Source organism: Mobula hypostoma, chromosome 3 (assembly GCF_963921235.1).
Source record: "Mobula hypostoma chromosome 3, sMobHyp1.1, whole genome shotgun sequence".
Classification (NCBI taxonomy): Eukaryota; Metazoa; Chordata; class Chondrichthyes; order Myliobatiformes; family Myliobatidae; genus Mobula; species Mobula hypostoma.
In genome coordinates, this window is record NC_086099.1 from 143,433,434 (window position 1) to 143,445,710 (window position 12,277).

The 12,277-nt window shown below is 39.8% G+C and overlaps 1 protein-coding gene across 6 annotated transcripts in view; it reads left to right on the top strand.

The window, feature by feature from the left end:
* The window catches only part of ica1 (islet cell autoantigen 1), a 119,695-nt gene that overhangs the window by 69,527 nt on the left and 37,891 nt on the right, over positions 1 to 12,277 (top strand). For 5 of the 6 annotated variants that reach the window (XM_063043799.1, XM_063043795.1, XM_063043797.1 and 2 more), the window contains exons 10-12: positions 4,029 to 4,078; positions 5,574 to 5,654; positions 5,762 to 5,821. In XM_063043799.1, the coding sequence (XP_062899869.1) occupies positions 4,029 to 4,078; positions 5,574 to 5,654; positions 5,762 to 5,821 (191 nt within the window). Of the gene's footprint in view, positions 1 to 4,028; positions 4,079 to 5,573; positions 5,655 to 5,761; positions 5,822 to 12,277 lie in introns of those variants that run through there. The other variant, XR_010017409.1, reaches the window with a different exon arrangement.

A 12,277-nucleotide genomic window follows, 5' to 3' on the forward strand; every position in this document is an offset into this window, starting at 1 on the left:
TCCCTATGCGACTCCCTTGTCCACGTTCCTCCCCACTCATCTCCCTCCTGGTACCTATCCTTGCAAACAGAGCAAGTGCCACACCTGTCCCTACACCTCCTCCATCACTACTATTCAGGTGAGGCAGTACTTCACTTGTGAGTCTGTTGGGGTCATCTACTGTATCCGGTGCTCCCCATGTGGCCTCCTGTATTTAGGTTTGTGCTGATGTAGATTAGGAGACCTATGCTCGGTCCGCTGGAAAAAGGATCTCCCAGTGACCACCCATTTCTCATTCTCCTACCCTTTATCTCTTTCACCAATCAACTTCCCAGCTCTTTACTTCACCCCTCCCCCTCTCCTGGTTTTCACTTTTCACCAACCACCTTGTACTACTTCCTCCACTCCCTCTCCCCCACCACCTTATTCTGACTTCTTATCTTTTTTCCCAGTCCTGATGAAGGGTCTTGGCCCAAAACATTGTCTGTTAATTCTTTTCCATAGATGCTGCCCGGCCTGCTGAGTTCCTCCAGCATTTTGTCTGTGTTGCTTGGATTTCCAGCATCTGCAGATTTCCTCGTGCTAGTGATAACCAATTTGTGTCGGAAGGGGATGGTGTACACCATCGTGAGAGTATATCTCCAGTCATAGTAGGAAAAAGAGAAAATTGAAAGCTCATTATCTAAAAAACCTTTACTGACATGTTATTGCAGTGTGATTGAGGTTAAGTACTAAATGCCATTCTCTCCTGGTTAGCACTCATTTACTTAAGGCTTTGCTTGTCCTGGTGAAGCGTAAGAAATGCATGTTGAGATTGTCTTTCTGGTACAGATCTGTATAAAAGTCTTTTTGTTTAATCAGATACCATGCACTGTTCCATGAAGCAACAATGGTCATTTGATGAATTACTTATATACTTCATCTTGCCCAAACACGTGTGGTTTGCTTTTTGCTTTATTGTATCATCCAGGAAAAGATGGATTAGCTTCTGAATTTTCTCAGCATCTATGACAGTGAGCAGCAAAGTCAGGAGCACAACACTTCAATGTAGTGTTTGCCGTTTTTTCTGAATGCATCATCTGTAAAGTATCAAAGGGCTACTGTACCTACAATTATAAAATTTTCCACGTTATAAAGGATTCTTGTTAGCCAGGGAGAACTATACTTCCGGGTACTTTGTGAACGGATCAGAAAATGGGAATGATGGCACTTGTACTTGAGGAAGCTAGAAAGGATCTTAACTCTCAAAATCAACCAGTAGATGTGAAATGCAAAGGGGCAGGAGACATCTGTAGGAGTTCTCTAGAGGCCCCGAAGATGGTACTGTGGCACAAGAATAAAACAGGAAAATAAAGTTGCAAGTAAGAAGGCTGACACAGTTATCTTGGAGGACTTTAATCTCCATATAGACTGGACATATCAAATAAGCAGTGCTAGTGTGCAGGACAAATCTATCTATCTATGCAAGATGGTATGAAAACCAACTAACAGGCTATTCCAAATATAGCACTGTGTATTGCAAGTGTTACAGTTTTACCTATTAATTTTGTAGGATTGGTGTGTCAAGATGGCCAGTGTTTATTGCACGTTCCTAACTTTTCTTGAGAAGGTGTTGGTGAAATGTCAATTTGAACCATTACATTTCTGATAAAGCCATTCCCACTTTGCTCTTGGGTTTGGAGTTCTGGGATTTAGTCCTAACAAAGATTTCTGACAGTATTTCCTAATCCAGATGTGTGTGAATTTGTGAGGGATGTACCGTTTTAGGTTCCCATGTACCTTTTGCCATGGTCTAACTTGATCGTAGAAATGGTGGATTTAGAAGACATTTTCAGGGAAGGTTAAAAAGAAGTAACTGTAGTCATTATGTGCTAGTAAATTAATATTCAGGTGCATAATAGGATGTCAATCAAGCGTTGGCCTAGAGAGTGTCAAGTGTCTTAAATGTTACAAACCTGTTGACCAGATAAAGAGACATAATCCACCACACTGCGTGTTTGTGTCTTGTAGATGATGGAAAAGCTTTGTCAGGAAATGAGTTACACACCACAACATACCCAGCAATTGGTCTGTTTTTTTTTGCCACAGTGTTTCTGAATTTCTGATGAATGATGATTGTCTAGAATATTGATGGTGGAGAATTTGGTAACATCAAGGATGAATGGTTATTATTAGTGTTAAATAGTGATCATGCAGCCAACAAGACTATAGGGAAGTGATGCCTCTATTGAAATTAAAAGTTCAATCCAAAATCATGGGTCTTAAATCCAAACAACTTTAACTGCTGTTTGCTATGATAGATTTAAAAAACTTAATGAAAAGAAATTATAATTCACATAATTGTGATCAATTACTATCTTGGAAAGAATTAACACAGTTTACATTTGAAGACAAAAATCTACATGACTGACGAGAAGTTTAAAAAATTAATATTCAAGCAAAAGAAAATGCTAATATTTAAACGATCAACATACGTGCAAACTGGGAACAATTCAGAATTCATGAAAGGAGGTTGAAGCCATTGATATGGAAAGATAAAACAATACAGCTAAAGTGAGGGGGAAAACTGAAGAAGTTCCTACAGAGATGTAAGAAAAAGGATTATCAAAAGTAGACATGGATCCCTGTAGGTAGATACAGGAGAAATCACAGTGACAAAACAGTTTTCATTATCTGTTCAACCAACATACATCAAAGTTGCTGGTGAACGCAGCAGGCCAGGCAGCATCGATAGGAAGAAGCGCAGTCGACGTTTCAGGCCGAGACCCTTCGTCAGGTCTCGGCCTGAAACGTCGACTGCGCTTCTTCCTATAGATGCTGCCTGGCCTGCTGCGTTCACCAGCAACTTTGATGTATGTTGCTTGAATTTCCAGCATCTGCAGAATTCCTGTTGTTTTCATTATCTGTTCTGTCATTTTGAATATCTCTCAAATCTCAGCTGGCATAAAAGTATATTAAATAAACATCAGTTGTGGCTTAGTTGGTTGTCCTCCCCAGAAGTTCTGGGTACAGTGCCTAGACTGGATTCTTGAACATTAGTAATCAGATTGACACTTAAGTGGAGTGCCAGAGATGTGACTCTAAAGACTTCTGTAAAAAAAAATAGTATGTAGCATTCTTTTGAAGTGTTATCCCCATTTTTTGTGATCAATATACATCGACACACAGGATTACTACAAGAAATATCTGCTCATTATTACTTTGTTGTTGTTAGGACTCTGTATACAAATTAGTTGTTTTGTTTCCAATATATCCTTTGTTAGTTGTAAAATAGTTTGAGACATCCTGAATAGTATATAAAATGTACATCTTCCATTTTTCTTTTGCCTTTGCTCTAAGGAAAACAGTAATCTCTTCATATCTCCGAAGTTCCTGATCCCTGTCACAATTGTAATAAATGTGCTATAAATATATTTTGTTCTTCTAAGGCTTTGGCATTCTTCCTAAAGCACGGTCCCTAGAATTAGCTCTACATACCTCATGAACCCCACCTTTGTTTGAAAATCATCGGCAGCTTCACAGCAAAATGACTGCACCTCTTTCAGTGGGGTCTGACTGCTGACTGTTAATTACTGTTTATGACTACTTACTGCCACTAACCTATTGGCTAAATGTGGCACCTGGCAGCCTTTAGTTTGGCACTGAAGGGAGTTCAAAACAGAGACTTCAAATCTATTGTATGCAAGTCCATGGCATTGTAAGTAGGACTGCTGTTTATTCCCCAACAATCTCTCCCCATTGTGGTGATTGTAAGAGTAGTGAATCGCCAGGGGTGGAGGTTGGAGAATGATTGGGGCAGATGATTATTGGGAACTGCATGCCAAATAATCACACAGACTTGAGAATAGTCTGGCCTAAATCTGACCCAAATCTGACCCCCGACCCATCAATATGGTGACTCTTAACTGATTTCTCAGTTCTGGGAAAATTAAGTATAGACTCAAATTGCTATGGTTACCAGTTTTATTCTATGTTAAAATAAAATTTCAAAAACTGATAATTAATTACATGACTTAATTAATTTTACATTTTGTCATTCTGTCTGTTAGGCTTATCTCATTAAAAGAAGATAATGAAAATAAGGAATCTATTACTTCAGGTAAGGTTTTGTATCTTGAAAAGGTTAATTTGTAAAACTTGTTACTTACATAGAAAAATGTATGTTTTATATTTCAATATTTTTCTGCAAATACAACTTAAAATGAAAGTGGCCAAAGGTAGTTATAATCACCCTTTATCTTCATTGAGGTCTGCATGATTTCCAATTTTCAGATTCTCTGAATGCCCTGTTCCTTTTAAAATACTTACCTTATTTCCTGCAAATCATCTTTTAAATTTTTTATCCCCCTCTATATTAGCTGGTAATAGTTTGGTGTTCTAATTATTTTCTGTGTTTGAAGAGAAAAGAAAGTTCCCGCAAGCTTTCACCGTTACTCTTTTCGTAATAATTTTGTGCTTTCAGCCAATCAGCTGGTAGCAGCAATTATTATTTAACATCAATAATGTATATTAAAATCCCAAGAAGATAGTGCTGATTGGTTGAATTGCCGTCCTTACAGTATTAACATGCTGTACCTTATTAGTTTGCTGAGCCACACAGGGGCTAGTCACTAACCACAGCCACCACTTATTTGTTTCCACACTGCACCATCACCTAAGGACCCACCAATAAACAACTGCTTGGGATAACATCCTGCTTGAATTGACTGATCGTGCTACTTTCTCCTCTGCTGTGCTCTCTCCCTAGTTTCCATGTTGTTCCAATAAAATTTGTGATGAGCTGGAAGAACGCTGTCTTAAGTTTGACTTGCACACTTGATACTGAGTTAACAAAAACACAGATAATGATTCTGATTCATCCATTTACATTTCCTCCTGACCTGCCCTTTATTTCTTGTTCCATTGCAATCACATTTTGCTTTGCAGCAACTAATCTGTCTGCCATCCACCCTAACACAGAAATCCCCATTTGTTCTTTTTAAGCCACCTCACATTATTGGAACTGGGGACTTCCATCAGCAATGGAAAGGAGTAAAAAATAAAGATCCTTGAAATGAAGCATTATCTCCCTGAATTCCTGAGTATTTCCAACATTTTTGTTATATAACGACAAGATGTTGCAGCCAGCTACTGTAAAATTACAATACCTTGTCAACTTGGACAGTAACTTTTCTGTAACTTCAGTCAATTTCAACATCTATTCTTATTTTCAAAAAATTGACTACCTCCACCACCCAATGATTGGTGGCAATTAGACTGAAGATCTGTGGGTGTTCTATGGTTTCCCATTGACCATTTATATATTAAAAAATAACTACCAGTAGAGCCTCAGCAAAACTTACACCCACAACACTGTACTGGAGTTATATCTGTACCCTGTCAAAGTTGTAACACAGGACTGGAATTTCATATTTTAAAAAGTACTATTTGAGATTTGGAATAAAAAGCTGAAACAGTATCTTGATTGTGATTTCTGTTTTCCCATTATCTCCCAAATCATTTTGTAAAACCTCAGCTTCAGTAATTTTAGAGTCAGCTTTGCTGACAAGTAACTACATTTACTAAAATCTGAATTTTTATTTGAATGCTTTCAGATGCATCTCTGTCTCCAGTAATAGGAAAAGATGGCTTTTCAACTTTGGAAGCCAAGTCTTCAAGCAATCAGCATAAATCAAGTAATAAATTCTTAAGTGCATTTTACTGCAACACATCAAGCATTTATTTTCTACCTGTTGAGATGTTTGAACAAGTACTAATGATGTTTAAAACTTGTCCTCAATAGAATGTATAGATGATTTGTTAGATCTGAAGAAGGAAGAAAAGCCAACTTTGTCTCCAAGTGGTAAGTGCTAAACAAAATCTGTGACTAATCTGAACAAGTTGATTAGCTGAAAATGAGTTAATTATTGATCAAATTGAAGTAATGGAAAAATAATAGCTGCTGCAAGATTACTATCTTTTTACTAATCAATTTAGAATTTGATTTAGATGAGATCCTTAATACTGTATAGAGATGGACAGTTAGTTATTGGCATCTGATTGTCCTCTGTGAAGGTTTATTGCACGTATGTATACTGTCTTGCTTTCTGCATTCATTCTTATACTGCTTCACTTTTCTCATTTGATTACACTTTTTCTATTTTTTTGACTAATGTTGAAATACTTACATGTTCATGAACCCAAATTTCTATCGTGTTTTCACACTAGAAAGCTAAAATCCCAGAGATATTCCATTGTATAGTTTACTAGCAATTACGAGGCAATTTGCCCTCCCATGTTAATACCATTGATGTATCTGGTTTTTAAACTCTCTACTCTTTATTAATGAAATACCAGAGACGAGGCAATGCAGCGTTATGATGATAGCTTTCTCTTGTTCATTACGGAAATGAGCTTCTGTATTTCTCATAAAGTAACGCAAGTCAAATTAATCCTAATTTACTGAAGTTTGTGACTTAAATTTTAAGGGCAGGATTATATTTGTACCTTGGGTTTACACACGTAAAAATCTATGACAGAGAAATATGCTTGTTCTCCTTGCCAATTTTATGATTAGACATCAAAGTACGATGTATTCATGGGGCTAGAAATCAGCTCGTCCAGCACAGATTTTATTTAAACAGTATGATCTCCTTTTGCACCCAGTTTGAATTACAATTCACAATATTTTGAAATGCCTGGTGCTACTTTCTATGTAAATGCTTGAGGTACACAAAAATAATTTGAATCCTTGCCAAGCCGAATCATGTCTTTGCACCTAACACATAATGTGGATCATCAAGTCAAGTTAAGTGGCTTTTTATTGTTATTTTGACAATAAGCTGCTGGTACAGTACACAGTAAAAACGAAACAACGTTCCTCCAGGACCCTGGTGTTATGTGAAACAACACAGAACTACACTAGACTGTGTGAGACAACACAAGGCTACACTAGACTATGTAAAACAACACATGTCTGTAAATGTAAATGTCTGTAATGGCGGGAAGAGAGACCCCGATGATCTTCTCAACTGACCTCACTAGCCGCTGCAGGGTCTTGCGATCCGAGACGGTGCAATTCCCGAACCAGGCAGTGATGCAGCTGCTCAGGATGTATCATGCAGAGGAATTCAAGTCTGAACTGCAAGAAACTGAACCCCGTACCCATACCATTTTAAAGATTCCTCAGCTGTTTGTAGGTATATTTGGGCATTCACTTGGGATAGAGCTCATTTTGCTTATCTGAGCTGAGTTTTTGAGCTGTCAGCTTTACAGGCATTCACTTCTACTACAGTGAAGGTTGTTATAATTTTAAATCAAAGTGCTGTTTTTGTACCAGTCCTGTTGAACATCATTCTCCATCAACTAGTAGGTCAAGGGCACCATTTGCTTGCCACTACACCATCTGTAAGATGGATTTCAAATTTCACACAATTATAACTTTGAATTTATTTTACTGGTTTGCATTCTCTGAGCTATCCACATAACTACGTCACCATGATTCTCATCATAGTAGTAGGCAGCTGTCGATCCCAGGGGATCATGGGTTTGCACCTCTGGAGGACTGTGTCCTCTCCAGGGTGCAAGCCTGGGCGGGAAGATTTAAAGAACCGGCTGCTACCCATGCAACGGGTTCCCCCTTGCCACATCACTGATGTAGTCCAAGGGAAGGGCAAGTGCCGATACAGCTTAGCACTAGTGTTGTCGCAGAGGTTGCTAGAGCAAAATTGAAAACAACATCAAATTGCCTTAAGGACCCTGGCTCCGGATTTCATCTCTGGGGTTTACTCCTGAAGGCTTTCCCATGGGTGGGTATGGCTGTAAGGAAGCAGAGGTTTAAAATCAGAGTTTTCCTTCTCCTAGGCGGGCTGCCGTCCAAGGCTGACAAGCCCCACCTGCCCAAAGCAGCTGGTTTTAAGGCACCAGTTGTTGGCCTTTGCCCCTTCTCGTCAGTAGAAACAGTTCCCCCGGGCCTAGTAGCTAAGCCACGCGTGAAGGCCAAGAGTTGGACTTGGTTGTCGAAGGCTGTTAGAGCCGCATGCCTTTTGGAGCACTTTATAGGTAGTGGGAACTTATCCCCACTACCGCCCCTGGCTATGACAACCTTAGGAACCACCATGAATCTAGTGGGTGGTAAAGGTTATTTCTCAATATTCTTGATTGGAATTGGGGAAAATTATTAAATATTGATCCTCCATGAGCAGTTCTGAGGAGAAGCCTGAAACCCCATTGAGATAATTCCTTGCTATAGTCTCATTATTGTTGATAATCTCAATACTTGAACCTAATTGTGAGAAAAGAAAACTCCAATTCACCATTGTAAAGTTTTTTTTTTACACTAAAATGGCAAAACAAACATACAATTATTGAGCAAAATCTGAACCACTGGAATAACTTCACGGGTTGAGTAACACTTGTGGAGCAAAAGATTGGCTGGCTTTCAGGTGGAGATCCTGTAACAGGACTGAGAGCGGAGGGAAGATGGAAGTGAGAATGTGGGATGAGGTGGAGGCTGGTAGGCAACAGGTAGAATCAGATTGGGGGGTAGAGGGGCAGGGGATATCACCAACCTCTTGTGTGGAAAAGCTTGGTCCTCTGATTTCCCCCTCAAACTCAAAGAGCCTGTGTTCCTCAGTTCTAGGCTTCCCTGCCTTGGGTAAAAATGTCCTCTCTAAGGCCCACATAATTTTATAAACCTTGGGGAACAATATTCTCTCTAAGGCCCACATGATTTTATAAACCTTGGCGGGGGGGGATATTCTCTCCCTAAGGCCTGCATAATTTTATAAACCTCACCACTTAACCTTTTATGTTTCAGTAGGAATTAATCCAGCCTGTCCAGTTTTGTCTCATATAAGTACAATGCTCCATTCCTGGCAAGCATGGTTTAAGCAATGCGTACCAATGTTAGCTGGTGTTTTCTAATTGCCATTACAGACAATGGGAGCAGGTTGATCAAAGTTGGGATTCCAAATATTTGATGCATAGCAAGAATAGGCAAAAGGGAGAGGAAGTGGTGTGCTCTTAAGGGAGAAGGTCAGTGCAGGGTTAAGAAATTATCTCAGTTTAGGTTAGATTGAGAGTCAGTATTAAATGGGAATCAGTTTAGGTTGAGCTAATAAATAGCAATGAGCAGAAAACACTTCTTGTTCCTGTATTTAGGCTTTGGGTGAACAATAACATGTTGCAGATAGACCACAACCAAAACAATTGCTTTCCTTTCTGCTGCAGAAACTGTTTGCTGCCCTCTTGAAGCGTTGGAATTTCTAGGCCACGTTTTATAAAAATCATCCATAGTTAAACTGATTATAAACACCATAATTGATTATGGTACATGAATGATTTGTGAGAAAGTGAGTACCTGCAGCAATAACAAAAAAGAAATGAAGTGAGAAAGTAACCTTTAATAAACGTAATTTATCATTCTCTGTTTCTAAATTTTCTCAGCTAATTAAACCTCATGTTCTGGGTATCAAGTTATTTCATAGTTCCCTCGAAAAATGAAGCCTTTGCCATTCCTGCAATTATTGTGGATATTTGTGTTTACAGGAACCCTTGGAAGGGTGATGGTGCCTTTTATTTAAATGGCGTCTCACCATCTGCTTACAATTTTTTACCACTTCCCAGCCCGTGTTCCCTACTCTTCTGGCACTTTGCCCTGAACCAGAAAGCATGGTTGTTCATCTGACACCATTTTTTAAAAAAAGCTGCCTTGCTATTTTCTACCAGAATAAACAACCACACATTTTTACACATAATACTACTTGCCATGTCCTTGCCCATTTATCTGGCCTATCTCTGCCTCTCTGAAGTCATTCTGCGCTCTTCACAAAGCATTAAAACATCAAACAAAAACCCGAATATACAAACCGTATTACTGCTGGACCCTTGTCCAACTCATTGTTGTCGATTGTGAACAGTTGAACCTCTCGTGTAATCCCTGCAGCACTCCATCAATTACAGCCTCCCAAACCCAAAAATTAGCTTTATTTAATACAAGAATCAGGAGCATGGGTGATGAACTGAGAACGTGGGTCAGTACATGGAACTATGATATTGTGGCCATTACAGATACTTGGCTGTCACAAGGGCAGTAATAGCTGTTGGATGTTCTGGAGTTTAGATGTTTCAAAAGGGGCAGGGAGGGAGGTAAAAGGAGGGGAGTGGCATTGCTAATCAGAAATAGGATCACAGCTGCAGAAAGGGAGAACATTGTGGAGTGATTGCCTACTGAGTCAGTGTGGGTGGAAGTCAGAAACAGGAAGGGAGCAATCACTCTTTTGAGAGTATTCTATAGACCACCCAATAGCAGCTGGGGAACCGATTGGGAGGCAGATTTTTGAAAGTTGCAAAAATAACAGGGTTGTCATGGGAGTTTTAAACTTCTTCAATATAGATTGACACCTCTTTAGTGCAAAAGGTTTGGATGGCCAAAATTTATTAGGTTTGTCCAGGAACGATTCCTGACTCAATTTGTAGACATACTGACTAGAGGGGAGGCCATACTGAATCTAGTGCTAGGCAGTGTACCAGGTCAGGTGTCAGATCTCAAATTGGGAGGGCATTCAGACAGTGACCACAACTCCCTGACCTTTACTATAGAGCTAGGAACAGACGGTATGGGGAAGTATTTGGGTGAATTATAATGCTATTAGGCAGGAACAAGGGAGCATAAATTGGGAACAGATGTACTCAGGGAAATACACAATATAAATGTGGAGATTGGTTAGGGAGCACTTGCTGGGAATTCTGCTTAGGTTTGTTCCATTGAGGCAGGGAAGGATGGTAGAGTGAAGGTACCATGCTTGACAAGAGATATGGAAACGTAGTCTAGAGGGAAAAAGCCTTCATGGGGTTTAGGAAACAAGGATTGGGCAGAGTAGCCAGGAAGGAGCTAAACAGAAGGCTTAGTAAAGTTAGAAGGGGACATGGGAAGGTCTTGGTGAGTAAAATTAAGGAAAACCCCAAGGCGTTCTACACGTATGTGAAGAGCAGGAGGATGACTGGAGTGAGGGTAGGACTGATCAGGGATAGTAGAGGAAATGTGTGCCTGGAGTCGGTGGAGATAGGGGAGGTCCTTAATGTATAGTTTGCTTTGATATTCACCAGTGAGAGGGATCTTGATGATTGTGAGCACAGTATAAAACAGACTGATATGCTTGAACATGTAGATATTAAGAAAAGATATGCTGGGACTTTTCAAAAATATGGCATAGCTAAGACCTTGGGGCCAAATAGGATATACCCCAGGTTATTATGGGGAAAAAAAGGAAGAGATTGGTGCGCCCTTGGCAATGACCTCTGTGTTCTCTTGACCACAGGAGTAATTACAGGTGATTAAAGGGTTGCAAATGTTATTCCTTTGTTCAAGAAAGGTATTATTGGCCATTGAGTCTTACTTCAGTAGTGGGCAAATTATTGAAGAGGATTTTTAAGAGACAGGATTTACGAGTATTTGGAGAAGCATAGTCTGATTAGAGATAGACAGCATGGCTTTGTGAATAGCAGGTCAATCCTCAAAACACTAATCTAATATTTTGAGCACGTGACAAAGCACATCGATGAAGGTAGAGCAGTGGATGTGGTGCATTACTATTTTAGTAAGGTGTTTGATAAGGTTCCCCATAGTAGGCTCATTCAGAAAGTGAGGAGGTATGGGATCCAGCGAAACTTGGCTGTGTAGATACAGAATTGGCTAACCCATAGAAGGCAGAGCTTAGTTGTAGACAGAGAGTTGGTGACCAGTGGTGTTCCGCAAGGATCTTTTCAGGGACCTCTGCTGTTTGTGATTTTTATAAATGACTTGGCTGAGAAAGTGGAAGTTTATAGATGGCATGAAAGCTGGTGGAGTTGTGGATGGTGTGGGGGCATTGCGGTTGATTGCAGTGGGACACTGACAGAATGCAAAGCTGGACTAAGAAGTGACAGGTGCACTCAACTTGGAAAAGTGCCAAGTGATTCATTTTGGAAGATTGAATTTGAAGGAAGAATACAGCATTAATAGCATAGTTCCTGGCAGTGTAGCGGAACATAGGGATCTTGGGGTCCACAACCTTAGATCCTTCAAAGGTACCATGCAGAGTGGTAAGGTTGTTAAGAAGATATATGTATGGTGTTTTGGGCTTCATTAGTTGGGGGGGGGAATTGAGTTGAAGAACTGCAAGGTAATGTTAATGCTCTATAAAACCCTGGTTAGACCACTCTTGGAAAATTGTGTCCAGTTCTGGTCACCTCATTACAGGAAAGACGTGAAAGCTTTAGAGAGGATGCAGAGGGGATTTATCAGGATGCTTAGATTAGAGGGCATATCTTATGAAGA